This window comes from Triturus cristatus, chromosome 1_2 (assembly GCF_964204655.1).
Source record: "Triturus cristatus chromosome 1_2, aTriCri1.1, whole genome shotgun sequence".
Classification (NCBI taxonomy): Eukaryota; Metazoa; Chordata; class Amphibia; order Caudata; family Salamandridae; genus Triturus; species Triturus cristatus.
Genome location: NC_140580.1, coordinates 1,197,193,115 through 1,197,213,143, shown reverse-complemented (window position 1 = coordinate 1,197,213,143; position 20,029 = coordinate 1,197,193,115). Strand labels below are relative to the sequence as shown.

At 46.3% G+C, this 20,029-nt stretch overlaps 1 protein-coding gene across 3 annotated transcripts in view; it reads left to right on the top strand.

The window, feature by feature from the left end:
- Positions 1 to 20,029, top strand: part of COL27A1 (collagen type XXVII alpha 1 chain) — a 2,221,286-nt gene that overhangs the window by 725,793 nt on the left and 1,475,464 nt on the right. For all 3 annotated transcript variants that reach the window (XM_085614179.1, XM_085614180.1, XM_085614178.1), the window contains exon 12: positions 11,020 to 11,064. In XM_085614179.1, coding sequence (XP_085470305.1) covers positions 11,020 to 11,064 — 45 coding nt within the window. The remainder of the gene's footprint in view (positions 1 to 11,019; positions 11,065 to 20,029) is intronic.

The following is a 20,029-nucleotide window of genomic DNA, read 5'->3' as shown; positions in this document are numbered from 1 at the left end:
GATGGAAGGGAAGACAAAATGCACTTACCTAGATGTGGTTGGAACACCCTGGCGACGCCGGCAGACTAGCGGCCCTGGACCCTAAAAAGAGAAAAGAGGCAAAGCAAGGGGGAGAATGCAAGGGAAAGAGATAAAGTGCACAGTGGAGAGGGGACGGGGAGACAAGAGAGGAAACGGATCAAGATACTGAAAAAGGACTACAGAGGTCGCCAACGTGGCAGGAAATGTGAGGAGCCTGGAAAACAGGGTCGCACATGACAGCAGAGTCCCTGACCTGCCAGAGGCCAATCGTGACTGGAGCTCATATGACAGGACGCTGAAGGCCGCGAGGACAGCTGGTCGCAGGACTGGTAGACTCCACCGACAGGAGCCCATATGACAGGACGCTGAAGGCTCGAGGACAACTGGTGGACGCCACCGATCGGACCCCTATTTGACAGGACACTGAAGACCCTGAGGACAACTGGTCGCAGGACTGGTGGACGCCACCGACAGGAGCCTATATGACAGCACGCTGAAGGCCCGAGGTCCCGCCGACAGGAACCCATATTACAGGACGCTGAAGACCCTAAGGACAACTGGTGGCTGGACTGGTGGACGCTCCCGACAGGAGCCCTTATAGCAGAACACTGACGACTCCAAGGACAACTGGTCGCAGGAGGACGCCGCCAACAGGAGCCCATATGACAGCACGCTGAAGGCCCGAGGACAACTGGTCGCAGTACTGGTAGACGCCGCCAACAGGAGCCCATATGGCAGGACGCTAAAGACCCTGAAGACAATTGATCGCAGGACTGGTGGACACCCCCGACAGGAGCCCATATGGCAGGACACTGAAGACTCCAAGGACAACTGGTCGCAGGAGGACGACGCCGACAGGAGCCCATATGACAGAACGCTGACGACCCCGAGGACGACTGCTCGCAAGACTGGTAGACGCCACCGACAGGAGCCCATATGACCAGACACTGAAGGCCCGGGGACAAATGGTCCCAGGAACTGGTGGATGCCGCCGACACCCCCTTTAATTGTATGTTTTTTTAAACCTTCCCTATGCTTAAAGCACTTGTAGCTTCCATTGGGGAGTTGACCTAATGAAATTACACCAATACCAGTAATTAGCACGTTCAGAAGCTCCCTATGTGTAAAAGCAATGCCGGCTTCCACAGGAAGCCTCCTGGCCCACTGCTGGTTGGGCAATGAAGTCCCCTTGGATGGTGAGGGTCCTTGGGGGCAAACGACCTACTGTTACCTCCGGTAAGTCCCACAGATCCCGATTGTTGAGAGGACTTCAAAGGCCATGCACCCTTACTCTGCCACTCTGCAAACGCCTTCTGGCACACTGCTGGTTGGGGGGATAAATGCCTCTTGGGTGCTGAGGGTTCTTGGGGGCCCATAAGCCCTCCTGTTACCTTCAGGAAGTCTGACACAAAAGGAGTCCTGAGAACTGGTTGTAGGCCCCTCCCCCACTCTGCAAAAGCGTCTTCTAGTTAAAAAACATAGAAATTCACTTAAAAAAACAAAGGTTACAGGTACGTACTAATTAAGAAATAGTTTTTGAAAAACCTTAGAAATTCACTTTAAAAAACAAAGGTTACAGGGTCTTATTAGTCAGGTAATAGAATTTACAAAACCTTAGAAACTTACTGAAAATAACAAAGGTTACAGGGACATTAATCATAGGCTCAGATTTCACTCGTACAAGACCAGTAAAATTCAGCAGTTATAGTTACCTGAGCTAACTATAACATACGCCCCCGCAATTCACTGCTTATGAACTCACATATTACATAACTCATGACATGGTCAGTGATATCACTGATGACATCTCAAATTACAGCACTGATTATGTCATCCACATAACCACTCGTACCCTCCTACGACCTCTCATATGCCTACTCCTACACCCACATAACCACTCACTTACCCATTCACAGACCCTTAACAGTACTGACTCACACACCCACCCACTCCATCATAGAGCCACTCACACATATACTCGCTCACTCATAGAGCCATTCACACAACCACTCACCCATACTCTCACTCACACAGCCACACACTCAGCCATACAGCTACTCACACACCCACTTATTCACCTACACAGTCACACACACCCACTAACTCACCCATACAGCCTCCTAACACTGACACTCACTCACACATACAAGCACTCACACACCCACATAAGCACTCACACACCCACACAGTCACTTACATACTCATTCACACATCCATACAAGCACTCACACATCTGCTCATTCACCTATACAGCCATTCACACAGACACTCACTCTCCAATACAGCCACTCACACACTGACTCACTCAACCAAACACCCACACAGTCACTCAACCATACAGTCGCTTACACACCCAGCCACTCACTCATACAGCCATTGAGACATCCACTCACTCACCCATACATCAGTGATGTCATTTGGAGACGTCATGAGTGATGTCATTGGCCAGGTCATGAGTGATGTAATATGAGAGGTCATAAGCAGTGCATTGCGGGGGCGTAAGTTATAGTTAGCTCAGCTAAATGTAACTACTGAATGTCACTGGTTTGGTATGCGTGGAATCTGAGCCTAACTATAACATTCCTGTAACCTTTGTTTTTTTCAGTGAATTTCTAAGGTATTTTAATTCTATTTCCTAACTATAACGACCCTGTGGCCTTTGGTTTTTTAAGTAAATTTCTAAGGTTTTCCAAAAACTATTTCCTAACTATAACATCCCTGTAACCTTTTGTTTTTTAAGTGAATATATACACTACATGAAGGTATTTGGCTTGGCTGTTTGCCTAGTTCTCAGTTTCCCCTACGTAGTAGCTTTGATGATGCCATTAGGAACACATAATGCGACCTTATTATAGGAAAATGGTTCTTTTATCTAATCAAAAACCACAACAAAACAGAAATTTCCCAAAAATGTGTGTTATGGTGGCTATCCAAAATTAAAAACAATTTGAAATCTGTTAGACGCCTCCCAATATATCAGTTATAGCAGATGAGGTAACATCACATAGCACATCCATATCAACACCATCAATGGCATCCCTGGTGCAGTGGGTTCTGGGAACATGGAAGAGGTTGTAAGGAATGGCCAAGGGCTACACTCGGAGTCTGCTGGACACAGCCACAACAGTCTGCTGTGCTGTAGGGGAAAGAGTGAAGGCAGGTCCTTGTTGCAGGTTATATTTAGTTCCATCGCAGATTGGACACAGTGAGCAAATTGCATGCCTTGTGCCTACACCTCGTGTCTGTTGCTGATTGGACTCGGCTTGTGGCCGTGGTCTGGGGACATAGAGCGTGGCCTTTGTCCACACCTTAAATGACTACCATTCTTGCAGTACTAGCCCTGTGACATGGCCAGTAGGAATTGTGTGTAACCTTAGCCCACACGTCATGCCTCTCACCCTAGCAAATATATAGTAAATATAGTATACCAGGCATGGCCTTTGACCTCATGCCTACTATATCTTTCCATAGTACCACCTATAAATAGGATGTGCCTGCATGGCAAGAGGTGGATGGGCCAGGGCAAAGCACTCATCAGTGCTCTATTCTCTGCAACCTGGTCTCAGTAGCCATTGGGTACAATGTGTACATTCGGTGCTTGGCTCAGGCTATCACTTTTGACCACATCGTACGCTCAGTACTGCTGCTCGGACATTGACTGAACATAGTCTTTTGTAAGCTGTTTTTTAATTCTCCCCTTATTCAATTGAAAGTGAAACATTTGGAACCCTGTTGGGTTCTCCCCAACAAAATGTTAAAAACATGGGACCAAATTGTGAAAATGTTGGCTAAAAATACATAGGTTTTACAGGCGGTTCAGAAAGGGCACTTTTTTGGTCAAGCTTTCAAGACCTCTTGTATATACTTTAGTATAAACTTCTCTTGTGGATTTAACTCCACTCCCTGCTATTCATTTGTTTGTTTCAGTGTCCTTTAAAAATCATTGCTTGCTAGTGGTCAGTCCTGCCTCTTTGACCCTCCTTTTTTCTCTTTCGTTCCTCCCATGAAGCAGGGACCAAGTACTGTATCTTTATGCTTTGTTTTTTATATCTGTCGTTTGGGGGACTATTTTTCTTGGTTTCCTGCTCCTGATACTGTTTGCCCATGTTCAGCTTTGACGCCATAGCTGCTTGCAGCACTTAATGCAGCGCTGTCCCTCCCAACTCCTTCCATGTCGCTCTTCACACAAGTGTTCGTGTGTTTCTCTTGATCAGCATGGCACCTCTGTCAACATGGGGCTGCTTCGGGAAGCTGCGCCCCTTTCTTTATTTCTGTACAGCATGGCGGCCGCTTTGGGAGGCTGCCCCCCTTTCTTTAAATCTGCACACTTGCTCGCCCGCACCGTCCTGCTTTGCTTCTTGAGGCCCACCATGTCCCATTACATTCACATTCCACGGCAGCCGTTTAAGGTATAGCGGGTTGGGTTACGTATAAACAGGAAGTCTCACGCACAACTGTCAGATTAGAGATCCAACTCCCATCCCCGTGCAGCCGCAGAGAGGAGTCTCTTTGGAGGCCACTCACCCCTCGGATTTGAGTCATGCATATATTGGCAGCAACAGAGAGTATTACTGTACTCCTTTGAATGCATCCTAGCTATAGTGTGACTTGCCTCCTTTAAAAATAGGTTTTAGTGTGATACTAGGAAACTCTGTTTAACGAACCTTAACCCCCCCCCCCCCTCCTCCCCCCCTGGAATTATTCAGCCTCTTTCTGTTCCGAAAATCTGGCTGTTCTGTGCTGCTGCCTGTCTATGGCTTGTTTGTTACTTTGCTATATTCCCCACCCAAGACCCTCTCAAAGCAAACTCAGAGCCGGCCCCGACAGGCCCTCAGAAAAAAGTTAACAGTCTTAGCTGCTGCTTCAGAGGCGACTGGTCCATTAACTCTTTCATCATTCAAACGCTCGACATGGATTACTCACAGATCTCTGCAGAAAGCACCCTTAGCAACTGGTGTAATTACATGTATTGGGATCTGCGAGCGCTGTGTCTCCGCTGCAAGCACTGTAACCCACTGAGATGCCCTACTAGTGGATACTATTGTCCGCCAGACATAGATGTGATTATCTCTGTGGACTGATACTGGCAATGAGGGCGCTTTTCGCCGCCCCCCCGTTCTTCCCTCTGAGGTGTATACAATGAGTTCTGCAGAGTTGTAAACTGCAATTGAATGTCTGTGTGTGTGCGTGTGTGTGTATGTGCGTGTGTGTGTGTGTGTGTGTGTGCTTGAGTGTGCGTGCGTGTGCTTGAGTGTGTGTGTGTGCTTGAGTGTGTGTGTGTGCTTGTGTGTGTGCGTGTGCTTGAGTGTGTGTGTGTGTGCTTGCGTGTGCTTGAGTGTGTGTGTGTGCGCATGTGTACTTGTATGCTTAACTTATGAGCTCATGTTTGGAGATAAATAGTTGAATTTCCAAAATATATTTAAAGCTGATTTGTGAGTGATAAATGATATGGGAGACTTCTCACCGTGATCATTATTTTCGTGCCAGGGTATTTCACCAATGGTTATTTTGGAAATCAGACGGCATGACCCAGTGTGTAGTAATTGTACAGCTCTTTAATGCCTGGGGGCACAGCATCCAGGCTAGTGTGTTGCATGGCTAAACTCTTACAAGGTCCCAAAGACGAGACCTTTTGGCTATGCCAATGCTTGTTTAAAGTGTACTATTAGTGCGAACCTCTCCATGGGTACTGACAAGGACTCAGCCTATCAGAAATACCTGGTAAATAGTGGCTAACAGCGTTGCTCTCTCCAAACTCTCAGATAAGTGTCCAAACCATCAGGTTTTACAGTCGGTTCAGATGGTCCGGGGATGTTCTTTGGTGCCTTCCATGTCTCGCTCCAGGATGTACAGAGCATGCGCTTCACTTATATCTTCAACATTCTTGCATTTCCTATATCTGACCCTTTCACTCAGACTTTCATCAAATGTTGAGAGGGAAACTGTCTTGGACTGCGAAGGGTGAGTCAGTAGACCATGGGGGATGCCCCCAGCGTGGCAGACCCCACTGGGCAGGCATTGGAGCCATCGTCCGGGTTACAAGCCCCTGCATGTGGAATCATTAGCTCCAGGCAGAGGCTGGACCAGGCCCTGGCTCGATGGGGTCTGATGTGTGATAGAGGCCGGTACCTGGCTCAAGATGGCAACAAGAAACAGCAGCGGCGATGCTTGTCGCAGCTCGTAGAGAGGTGCCACCGGGCGACGCGGTTTGAAAGGTACCCTGGCAGAGCGGGCATTCTCCGCAGATTGACATGTCCTTAAAACACATTTTACCCTGATGCTGGCTTTTCATTTCGGGAAATAAACTCCGTTCCCTTGAACGCAAATCTATTCACTTCCTAAAACGAACATTTTTCGCCCTTTAACCCACATTTTCATTTTTCGAAAATGCACAAGTTTGCCCCAATAAAGTATCTTGGCATGATTACCACCGGGTGAAATCTGCCTCTTCCTGCCAAATATCACAGTTCTCCTGCCTTAGATGCCCAGAATAGGTCAGTGAAAGCCACTTTGTCGGGGATGCCGCCAGGTTTGTTGAGCATTGTGCCTTCGTAGCCACCGGGCCATGGATGCTGGCAGAGGGCTACAGGCCGAGCCGGGCGCCAGGGGCGCTCAGTATGATGTGAATGTGAGGCCGCCTGAGGCTGTCCGTCCACACATGGCGCAGTGAGACTGGGAGGTGGACACTGACAAACGCATCTGGAAAATGGATGCTACAGGAAAAGGGCTTTCTTCTTCGGAGTGCAGCCATTGTTATGATCTGGCATCTCAGCACAGCCCTCACCAGACAATGATGTGAGCATCAGTGGAGACGCCCTTTGGCTCCGCCCACAAGTTGAGAGTCAGGAGGGCTTGACTGCAATGTAGCGGTGATCCACCTGACCTTTTAACCAGTGCCAATGCTATTCTACAGTTCTTTGCTTCGACACAAATACATATCCATTTCCATACAATTTCCATATAGGTCTTCCCATTACCGTACAACATCCCTTTAAGTCCAGCCCTACTGGCATTGCCAATGCTTGTTCAGATACCTGGTGTCCGCACACTCTCTTCAGCGCTGACTAGTTAACAAACACTGACTTTTGTTAAGCATGCGTATGTCTGATCCGCACATCATACAAATGTCAAATCCATTGGTTTTGCCAACGCTTATTTAATGGTTGAGCAGCAGCAATTCTGGGGTCTTCGTTATGAGTTCGGCAGAACTCCGTGAGGGGATACTGAAGAAGCGGAATTCCCGATTCTGGCCGGTATTTGTTCACCAGCCTCTGCTGATTACAAGTTTCCAGCCCAGAATGGGGAATAACTGCGCACGCGCACCCCGAGATACCTTGTCCTTTAAGGTGCATTTTCCCCATTCCCACTGAGAAAGCAGTTGGCATTTTCCTCCTCCCCGGAGTAAGTAACAAGCATTTGCAATGCAATAGGTCTCATATTTACGCAAGTTTAAGCTATTGGCATTGTAAATGAAAATGCCTTTTTTAAAAAAACATAAATAAAAGGCATTGTCATTTACAATGCCAATAGCTTACACTTGCGTAAATGCGAGACCTATTGCATTGCAAATGCTTGTTTTAAAAAGCCTCAATATTTGAAAATTACATCCTCCCACTTGCAAACAGGAACTTAGTTTCCATATATTTAGCCCCCCCACACTTCAAAGAACTTGTTTGCTCGCACAAGGCAAAATGCTAAATCGGTGGTGGAATGTAAAAACACGAAAAACATATGTAACAACGTATCTTCTGTTCATGTGAGTTGGGGCCTACATCATCTTCATTGGCTTTTGGCTAGATGTGCGCTATTGAAATACTACATACATACATACATACACACACAGACGTACATACAAACATACCTACAGAGATACATACAGACATACCTACATACATACATACATACAGACAGACCTACATACATACATAAAGACAGACATACCTACATACATACACACACACGTACATACATACACACACACGTACAGACATACCTACATACATACATACAGACATGCGTATATACATATATACAGACATACCTATAGACATACCTATATACATACATACATACAGACATACACACAGACAGACAGATATACCCAAATAGACATACCTACATACAGACAGACAGACATACACACATACATACATACATACAAACAGACAGACATACCTGCATACACACGCAAAAACCAATAGATAGGGTTGTCCAGTGGAGGTAGAGCTGGTTTTGGTAGCTGGGTGGTCAGGGCTCCTATTGTAAACAGGGGCCTGAAGATTGAAGGCCTGAATTTGGTATCTCAGTCAGCCTTTCATTCTTTTAGGGCTTCAAAATGAGCACCGCCGAGGGCTGCGAGTGGCACAGTAATCCCGATGTTACTGTTCATGAGACATGCCGTCTGCACTGAGATTGCCACTCATGGGGAGATATCACGACTTGAAGTTGAGAGGTTTATCTGCGCAAAGAATCGAAAACGTCCCTGTGAAAAAACAGCTGAGAAACATACGGGAATCGGGCGGGCTAGTTTCGTAATATTCTGGATTTCCACAACAAAGCAATAATTATACCGCGGGTTTTGGTCCTTCCAGGCGCTAGAATGTACACTAAACTCTCGTATAACCAGTAAGCCGTCCCGAGTTGGAAAACACCTTTTAACATTGCTATTAAACTGCAAGAGTCTGCTATCAAGAGGTAGTAATGGTAGTGGAGAAGTGTGGCTCAATGGTTAGAGCGGCAGACCTCGATGCAGAGCACTGGTCCGGGACCAGGGTTCGATTCCCGTCGCGGCAGGGTCTCGGGCTATAAATTCCGCGGACCGGATATTCTCGCCTCAGTGCCTATTCTAATCATGGATCCCACGCTGCAACTCTGGGCAATAGCTTGCTTAATCTCCACAACGGCCCCAACAGCGCTGGGATGCCTGGCTTCACCCTGGGGATGCCCAGGAGTGGACATTTCACAGGGAAAAAGCCAGGAAGGGTTCCCTAGCGGTATGAGTACAGCGCCGGGAAACCCCGAACCGGGGTAGCTGTGCGCTATATAAGTACAAGCACATTTACATTTACATTTAGTTAATCAAAGCCGGCACGATACGGTCATCCGCGCCTTACTGCCCAGCGAAGACACGGACAATGTCCTCTTCTTTTCTGTGCTGGCAGCTGACCCCCCACCCCCACCCTCACCCTCACCCTCTTTCTATTATTCCCTCTCTTCCTGTCTTGCTCCTCACTTACTGAAAACCGTGACTTGAAGAAACGGTTCACAACCTCTCTTTCCTTCTTTCATTTAGTTGCTTCCCTGTGAAATGGATCCAAAAAAGAACAAGCTGTCTCCGTGGAGCCGACAGGGGACGGAAAGTGAAAGCATGCGATGCGCTTGTGAGCGTGCGTTGGGAGCCAGAGACAAGACGCCATGCGGGCGCGCCGGTGGGAGCGTGTGAAGCAGAGGAGACACCATGCGCGTGCACATCGGATGTCTGTGCGCGCACATGGTTTGTCTCCCTTCGCTAGGAAAAGCCACAACAATAGTCTTGCCAAGCGAAGCAGCTGCGCTGCATTCGCTAGGCAAGATCTAAAAAGTGTCAGCAAGAGGGCTGTGATAGGTGCGCGGCTGGGGGGTCATGCAAGGCTTCTGTCTGTCTGTCTGTCTAGGTGGAGCATTGTCTCCTCCCCTGCTGCAGGGGTCACCAGAGGGCAGGATGTCCTGCTGTCTGCAGCCCCTCCCCCACAGCAGTGTAGAGCGCTCAAGTGTCTCTGAGAACGGAATTGAGGGCCCGAGTTTGTGGACCCAAAATACTGGGCCTGGAAATACTTGAAACGGCCACCAAACACACATGCGCACTTAGAGAGTGCCCCCCCTAAATCCCCCACCCTTGTCCAGCCCCGCCACCCCCTACACACGTTGGCTGAGTCAGCTGCTGAAACATAAAATCATGATAGAACATCCTTTTATTTTTCAGCTGCTGGCTCTGAGCTAGTGTGGCGGCGCATATGAGGGGCCTGCCCAGCTTTCATTGGCTAGTGTGCAGGGCCCACCCAGCTCTCATTTGCTAGTGTGAAGGGCCTGCCCAGCTCTCATTGGCTAGTGTGAAGGGCCTGCCCAGCTTTCATTGGCTAGCGTGAAGGTCCAGCCCAGCTTTCATATTCCCAGTGTGCAGGGCCCACCCAGCTCTCATTTGCTCGTGTGAAGGGCCTGCACAGCTCTCATTGGCTAGTGTAAAGGGCCTGCCCAGCTTTCACTGACTAGTGTGAAGGGCCCACCCAGCTCTCATTGGTTAGCGTGAAGGGCCTGCCCAGCTCTCATTGGTTAGTGTGAAGGGCCTGCCCAGCTTTCATTGGCTAGTGTGAAGGGCCAGCCCAGCTTTCATTGGCTAGAGTGAAGGGCCCGCCCAGCTCTCATTGGCTAGTGTGAAGGGCCTGCCCAGCTTTCATTGGCTAGTGTGAAGTGTCCACCCAGCTCCCACTGGCTAGTGTGAAGGGCCTGCCCAGCTTTCATTGACTAGTGTGAAGGGCCTGCCCAGCTCTCATTGGCTATTGTGAAGGGCCTGCCCAGCTCTCATTGGCTAGTGTGAAGGGCCTGCCCAGCTTTCATTGGCTAGTATGAAGGGCCCGCCCAGCTCCCACTGGCTAGTGTGAAGGGCCCACCCAGCTTTCATTGGCTAGTGTGAAGGGCCCATCCAACTCCCACTGGCTAGTGTGAAGGGCCTTCCCAGCTCTCACTGGCTAGTGTGAAGGGCCTGCCCAGCTCTCATTGGCTAGTGTGAAGGGCCTGCCCAGCTCTCATTGGCTAGTGTGAAGGGCCTGCCCAGCTCTCACTGGCTAATGTGAAGGGCCTGCTCAGCTTTCATTGACTACCTTTTCAGTTAAATATAATTGCAATCTCTCGCGTGAATCCATACCTTGTTTAGCCTGCAGTGTTTGCTGGGGAGTTGGGTTGTGCTTTCACTCGTTATCTTCCACTTTTATTTGTAATATTCTCTCTGTTTTATCTTTGCAGGGTATCCCCGGAGTTCCTGGGAAGAGGGGCAAGATGGGTAGGCCGGTAAAGTTTTTCTTAGTCTTTTTTGCTGAGAATGTTGAATTGACTATAAACCTATGTCTTAACTCTTCCATCTCTTTTTCTTCAACACCAATGTAAAGTCTAGCCACTGTCACATTTGTATGGTAGCAACAATATTACAAATGCATACAAAAATTCTGAATGTGCTACCACTCACATACACCCACCCAATCACTCATTACATTACACACACTTATGCACTCACACACTGCAGTACACACAGACTCCTATACTCGTGTGCGTACACACTGTAGAGCACACACTCAAGCACTCACACTTCAGCACACACACTCATGTACTCACACACCCTTCAGTCTACAGAAGCTGATGAACTCACACAGCAGTATACACAGACTAGCGCACTCTGACAAATTGTAGTACACACAAACTCATGCACTCGCACACTGCAATACACACAAACTCATGCAATACACACAAACTCATGCACTCACTGCAGTACACATGTTTGCTCTTCCTGACAGGCACACACTGCAGTACACACAGACATGTGCACACTTACACACTGCAGTATGCTCAGACCCAAGCACTAACATACTGCAGTACACACGGACACATGCACTCTCACACACACCTGTTCTCATGCACTCGCACACATTGCAGTACTCACAGGCTGCTGCACTTTCACACACTGCAGTGCACTCAGACTCAATCATTCACATACACTACAGTACACACAGGCTCCTGCACACACACACATTGCAGTATATAAACAGATGAACTCACACTAACTGCAGTAGACACAGACTCATACACACTGGAGTACACACAGACTCACTGCGTGTACACAGATTTGGGCACTCACTCACCAGCACATCCTGTGCAGTACACTGCAGCTCATGTAACCTCTCACTCACGGATGTAAACACACATATACATTGTATTGTGTGAAACGTAAGGGATGAATGGCTCGAAAGGGGGACTGACTGGCAGGTTGGCCACAAGGTTCCAGTGTCGCTCCCTTAACATTTCTGCACTTAATCTAAGACAGACAGGAGTGAGCCAGAATGAATAGTCATTCATTTAAAGTTTTTTCCAGCAGCATTTTATTGAACCATTATCAGTTAAATGCTTTCCTTAAATCCCTAGTATTGGTTATAATCAAATCAAGGATTTCAAATTGTGGAGGGAACAAGAAAAGGCGAACACTTGTTTCACAAGATAAGTGGTATTGTAGTGACTTCCTCAGGTCTTGAATATTTCAGTCACCATATATTCTAAATGGAAGTTATTGATGAGTACAAAATTGCAACATGTGGACAAGAAACAATACAATAAGAAGAAGAAGTAACAAAGGCGTGAAGGAGGTAACTAACACAAGACAACATGGAAAACACATAAAGAAAAGTGTATTACCAGCATTGAGAATTGAGTTACTAATCACAATAAAATAGCTCTGAATCTCATTTATGAAACAACATGCCAGTAATTATTGCAATTATTTTTATATAGTTGAATTTTCAGATACCATTTTATTAAACACTCTAAAATAACCCTTACCACCCTTTAACACTACCCACCCAAAACCCCAAAATTACCCTTACCACCCTTTACCACTACCCTCATTCAAACCTAAAATAACCTTGACCACTCTTACCACTACACACCCCTAAACCCTAAAATAAACCTTACCACCCTTTACCACTACCCACCCTAAACCCTAAAATTACCCTTACCGCTCTTTACCACAGCCCACCCCTAAACCCTAAAATTACCCTTACCACCCATTACCACTGCCCACCCCTAAACCCTAAAATTACCCTTACCACCCTTTACTGCTACCAACATCTAAACCCTAAAATTAACCTTACCACCCTTTACCACTAACCACCCCAAATCCTAAAATAACCTTTACCAGCACTTCCCACTCCTAAATCATAAAATTTCCCTTACCACCCATTACCACTACCCACCTCCAAACCCTAACATTACTCTTTACTACCCTTTACCACTACCCACCCCTAAACCTCAAAACTATCCTTACCATGCTTTACCACTACCCACCCCTAAACCCTAAAATTACCCTTACCACCCTTTACCACTACCCACTCCTAAACCCTAAAATTAGCCTTACCGCTCTTTACCACTACCCACCCCTGAACCCTAAAATGACCCTTAGCTCTGTTTACCACTACCCACCATAAACCCTAAAATTACCCTTACCACCCTTCACCACTCTTAACCCTAAATTAACCCTTACCATCCTTTACCACTACCCTCCCCTGAATCCTAAAATTAACCTTACCACCCTTTACCACTAAACACCCTAAACCCTAAAATAACATTTACCATCCTTTACCACCACCCACTTCTAAACCCTAAAATTACTCTTACTACCCTTTACTACTACCAACCCCTAAGCCTCAAAACTATCCTTACCACGCTTTACCACTACCCACTCCTAAACCCTACAATTACCCTTACCATCCATTACCACTACCCACCTCTAAATCCTAAAAGTACCCTTACCACCCTTTACCGCTATCCACCTCTAAACCCTAAAATTACTCCTACTACCCTTTACCACTACCCACCCTAAACCTCAGAACTATCCTTACCATGCTTTACCACTACCCACCCCTAAACCCTAAAATTACTCTTACCACCCTTTACCACTACCCACTCCTAAACCCTAAAATTACCCTTACCACCCTTTACCACTACCCACTTCTAAACCCTAAAATTACCCTTTACACTACCCACCCCTAAACCTCAAAACTAGCCTTACCATGCTTTACCACTACCCACCCCTAAACCCTAAAATTACCCTTACCACCCAGTGCCACTACCCACCCCTAAACCTTAAAATTACCCTTACCACCCTTTACCACTACCCACTTCTAAACCTTAAAATTACCCTTACCACCCTTCATTACTACCCACTCCTAAACCCTAAAATTGCCCTTATCACCCTTTACTTCTACCCACCTCTAAACCCAAAAATTAACCTTACCACCCTTTACCACTAACCACCCCAAACCCTACAATAACCTTTACCACCCTTTGCCACCACTACACACTCCTAAACCCTAAAATTTCCCTTACCACCCATTACCACTACCCACCTCTAAACCCTAAAATTACCCTTACCACCCCTAACCCTAAAAGTACCCTTACCACCCTTTACCACTACCCACCTCTTAACCCTGAAATTAACCTTACCACCCATTACCACTACCCACCTCTAAACCGTAAAATTACTTTTACTACCCTTTACCTCTACCCACCCCTAAACCTCAAAACTATCCTTACCATGCTTTACCACTACCCACTCCTAAACCCTAAAATTACCCTTACCACCCTTTACCACTACCCACTCCTAAACCCTAAAATTGCACTTAACACCCTTTACCGCTAGCCACCTCTAAACCCTAAAATTAACCTTACCACTAACCACCCCAAACCCTAAAATAACCTTTACCACCACTGCCCACTCCTAAACCCTAAAATTACCCTTACCGCCCATTACCGCTACCCACCTCTAAAACCTAAAATTACTTTCTACCCTTTACCACTACTCACCCCTAAACCTCAAAATTACCCTTACCACCCTTTACTACTACCCACTCCTAAACCCTAAAATTACTCTTACCACCCTTTACCATTACCCACCCTTAAACCCTAAAATAACCCTGACTACCCGTTACCACTATCCACCTCTAAACCCTAAAATTACCTTTATCACCCCTTACCATTACCCACCCCTAAACCCTAGAATAGTCCACAAATCAGGTACGTTAATCCAAGTAAGGCATCAAATCAAGTGACCAACTCCGTGGTCCAGTGAAAGGTAATACGCATGGATTCAAGATAATACTTGAATTGGTATGAGGTTGTGTGATAACCAGTCCAAAAAATATAAAAGGAAAACACCGCAATAAGGTGTCAGTTGGTAAAAGAACCAAGAGTACCCTTGAGTCGTTGTAGAATTAGTCGAGTCCAATCCAAAATGTAAAGGGTGTACAGCACACCGCAATAAGGTGTGGGATAGTTGAAAAACCGGATAATAGTGATCCGTCTGAGCACCAAGCGCCTGGTAACGCGGAGAAGCAGTCTCTTGATTTGATGCCTTACTTGGATTAACGTACCTGATTTGTGGACTATTCGATTACTATTTTGAGCCTTGTAAAAGTCAGTGTACCCATAAAAGTACAGACGAAACACGTGTTGGCTGCCTTGGATATTGGACGTTTGTCTGAAAACTGGTCCACAATCAATAAAGAGGAGTTTTTGGGAAACCTTGCCAACTTCTGCATCCTGTTCGGTCATTTCTATTTGTGAAACCTTCAGAGACTTTTACGAATACAACCTGCACATCCATCTCAAGGAAATGGTCCTTAGATGTATTGGATATACTTCTATTCTTATTCCGTATTAAGGGTGTGCTTCAAAGCTGATTCTTTCTTAACATTCACCAGTTATAGTTCTCTCAAGTAATTATAAATTGTGCTCTAACGTAACCATAACCTGCGCCCCGCCATACACAGCAATATTATCAATGAGGTCAAAGAAGTTGTCATGAGTGATAGTTGCCTTAGGGCACGAGTTACCTTGAGATAACTATGGTGAGTTTCATCGATGCATTAGAACGGGATTGTGGTAAGCTTTACATAGGGAGCACAATCAGTATTCTCCAACTCTTGAGAGCAATACAAAATGGAGGCAAGAGTTACCCAATGGCCAATAACTTTGAACAATATCATGGAAGATCCTAATTAGGATACAAATATTATGGGGTGAAGCATGTTAAGGCCCATCCAGGAGGAATTAAAAAGAGAAGAGTCTAGATTATTCATAACACTGGCTGCAGAAGTACCATGGGGACACAACACAGATGTGGAACTTTATGTACATCTACAGTACTAGAGTTGTGAAATGTATACTGTGAATGTTCAAATGCCAACACGTTTATATATTTTTATACATGTTTTTTATTCATTCAATATCAACTAGTGTGTCAAAAAAGGAGGCAGGAAATTGAGGTTTGATTAGCCAGTCATGCATGAAGGTAAAGTTGCCAAATCATCTGGGATAAGAGTATAAAGTTGTGTGAACACAGGTAGGTGCCCCACAATAATGAATTCACCCCCACACACTTTTCTCCGGAAAGATTATATTTTAAAGAAAATTATTTATTTTAGCAATTTATTTGAACACACAGCACTTTCCTTCTAAAAATTGCTATGATTAGCAGAATTTAAGAGCACTTTAGCAGCTTGTCTACGTAAGAGTGCAATCGTTTCTTGAGCAATAAGCTTATGGAAGTATTTTCTTTCGAACTCAGCACTTTATCAAACTTTTGGATCTGTTAAAGAGATTTAGCCCAAGAATGTAATAACCTTGTATGCTTGATTCTGTCTGAAATCCCTTAAAAACAGAAGAAAAGAGGCATTTGGCAAAACAGGAACAGTTTGTTAAATCAAACAATCCAGCCGGGAGAACAGTTACAGGCACAGGGTCTGAGGACTGTCTCAATTTAAAATCTGTAAATGTTCTCATATACAAATATCGACAAGTGTTAAAAGTTTTTGGTGTACCATATATGGTGAGAAATGATGGTTGCTCCCTTAGGAGTCATAAATCAGTTGTTGAAGGGTTATCACAGGTGGGTCTCAACTATGCATGGACACAATGTGGACAGATAACGTGTGCCGATGTCCGGCATGAGGAGCGTGTGATCACTACGTGTGCTAGGTACTGATTGACTATGTGTTCCTAACTCATGTGGCATCTGACTTTGTTGTGTTTTTAGGAATGTGCGTATCCCCTCCAGCCCTGTGCGCATTATTGGGGCAATCGCCTGTGACCCTATGTAATTTCATTGCTTATCTGTGGGATTGTTCAAGAGTTTCCTGCCTGAACATTAGCCTGCCAGCTACGCTCCCTACCACCTGTGACCTATCAATCAGATTTCCTCTGCTTTAGTTTGAGGGCCTCGTTGACTACATATTTGCGAGTCGAGGTTGATGTAGAGTTCACAAAGGGCGATTCTATTAAAACTGGCGAGATATCATTTTTATAGATAAATGCATCCATTTCCATATTAACATTCCCCCCTCTAGTTGATTCGTCAACAACCCTACCTAATACTTGTCCTTGGATAGATTCTTTATTTGGGGCAGGTTGTTGGTTAACCTCACTTTAAAAAATAACTAGCTTTCTGTGTTGCATTGTCCATGTTATACCCTGGGATGAATGTGTTGCATGCTGCACTAATTTTAGCACACACCCCTCCCTCCATGGGGGTCATTAAGTCTAGTACATAATGGTGCAGCATTACCATTAGACAGATTGTTTGCATTTCTTCCTTGATCGACCTGAGGCCCAGCTCAGTGCTGTTCATCATTTTGAACAGAACAAGATGAAGGACGGAGTGCTGAAACTTTTCAATCACTCACCCTGAGTAAAGAGATCTGGGTTTAATCCATTGTTCTTTTGCTCACTAAGCCACCCCAGTTTGGACCAAGACGTATACAAATTAATCTTGACCCTGCTCCTCATGGGAGCATTTCAGACCGAACTGCCAGGCCAGGACTTGCCTGGACAGGAAATAAGGATCCTGGAGGCAGTTTCGGGGGGGATCACCCCTCATCAGCCAGGCTAGCTTGAATCAAGTGGCACAGTGAGCAAGGAACCCATGTCTGGGCGTACCCTTGGCCACTCAGAGCGAACATAGCGAACACAACAATTGTTGGCGTTGTTCGGGATGCCATCCTCCAATAGTTTTCTTCATATTTGTCGCTCAAAGTGGGAAGGGTATGCCCAGATGTGGGTCGTGTTCTTGCCATGCTATTGAAGTCAAGCTAGCCTGGCTGATGAGGGATGATACCCCGAAACCGGTCCCTGGATGCTCTTTACCAGTCCAGGTTGAACCTGGCCTGACGGATCAGACTGGACTGTTCAAATGGGGAGCAAGGTCAAGACTAATTTGCATATGGCTAGGGATAAACTGGAATGGCAAGGTTAGCAAAATAACAATGGATTTAGGCTCAGATCTCTGTACTGGGGTGAATGTTTGACATTGTTCAGCATTTCGGCCATCAATTGTTCTTTTTATGTTCATCATTTTGATTATCTCCCACCGGGTGATTTGTAGCCAGGGGGCATTAGCTTTTGTCTGCAGGGTGAAGAAGGGTATTGACCCCCAGCTGTGCTTCAGTTAACAGTCTAAGCTCTTCTGGGATGTCCTTGAATTGGGCCCAGCCAAAATAGTCCACGGTTCTCCTCTCACGAGCTTGGGGCAGCAAGGTTGTCTTCTCTTCCTTAACGGGTGCTGGTACAAGTCTGATAGTTCTCCTCCAGGAATGACCAGGGTCGGGGTGTACAAGGTGACCAGGGAGCACAGTCCTCTCCATCCGGGAGCAAGCTGAGTGTAGGTGTACTTGCTGCACTGCTAGTAGAAATCCATCAGTGTGGAGGTTCCTCATTCCATATCCGGAATATGTAGTATCACCCTTCAGTAAGCATCCGTGCCCATCAGAAGCGTCTTTTTTCTTCCAAAACATAAGGAGTACATGGTTAGTTTCCGTATGCACCAACCTCGGTGCCCCAAATTTCCTGACATGGGGAAATCATACTTTCATTCAGCCCTCCCCCATGCCACTCATTCCTCTGTTTATCGCCGAGCTGGACGGCCCTACATTAGAATTCCATGTTGGGAGACCACTTGTTGTTTAGGAAGACCGCCCCGGTTACACTAAGAGCCGCTCCAGGTCCACAGATGGACGCTGGAGCAGATATATTAGTGCATTGAGTTGGGGGTTTTGCTACCTCCAAGAACCTCTTTTCCGGGAAATCTCATGGCCATGTGACATCTTCCCATATATGCCCCTTCCTAGGCATCCTGTCCAGCTCGGTTTGGATAGCCGCAGGTTCGGTTAAGATGTATAAGGCTGTGGGGTTGGTGTCATAATGGGTTAAGTTTACGACTACCTTGTGTGGTTCTATCTTGTTGGGTGGGATCTTGACCCTTATTCTACAGAGGAAGAGGTGAATAAGACATTTTGCTTTCTCGCTGGCTACTTCTTGGGACAAGTAAAGCCTGTCTGCGCCTACCACATGTGGGATGAGTGAACAGACATAACATGACCTGGCTGATGTTTGGGAGCCAACTGAGGTCATATGCTGATACCATGTGCGGTGTAAAATAGCTCTGTGCACTGCATGTGGGATACTGGTGTTTTGCTTGGTGTAATTGTATGTGATGTATGGTAGATCCCTACACAAGCGCTCTTGTTCCCTATGAGTAAACTTCTTTTGACTCGGCAGTTCCTCCGTGTGAGAAAGTGGGTTTCTGTTGCAGTAAACCCCCCCTTTCTTTTTTTTTGTTGCCCGACTACTGACGCTCTTTGACTTGATGTGCTCTGGGGCCCTGCCAATCAAGACCCCAGGGCCTGTGTTCCTTCCCCAAAACAAAACCCAATTGACAGCTCTGGCCACAGGTAGGTCCCTGGTAAATGTTACCTTATGTACCCAGGGCACTGTGACCAGAGAAGGCTCCTAAGGGCTGCAGCACTTATTGTGCCACCATTAGAGGCCCTGTACCCTGACACACACACACTGCCTTTGCAGGCTGTGTGTTTTGGTACAGAACAAAACAAAGAGTCGACATGGCACACATCCCAGTGTGCCATGCCCACAAACACACTGCCCTGGCATACCTCAGTCACCCCTCTAGCTGGGTGCACTATGCCAGTGGTGTGGGTACAGGTGCATAAGCCCTGTACCCCTACAGTACACAGGTCCATTCCTGGGCACTGTAAGTGCAATGCTGCCATTAAGAGTATATGGTGGCTACAATGAAGACTAAGAAGTTTGGTATCAGACTTCTCAGCACAATAAACCCACACTGATGCCAGTGTGGGATTTAATGTAAAATACACGACAGAGGGCAACTTAGAGTTGCCCCCTGAAACTAACCCACAACCAG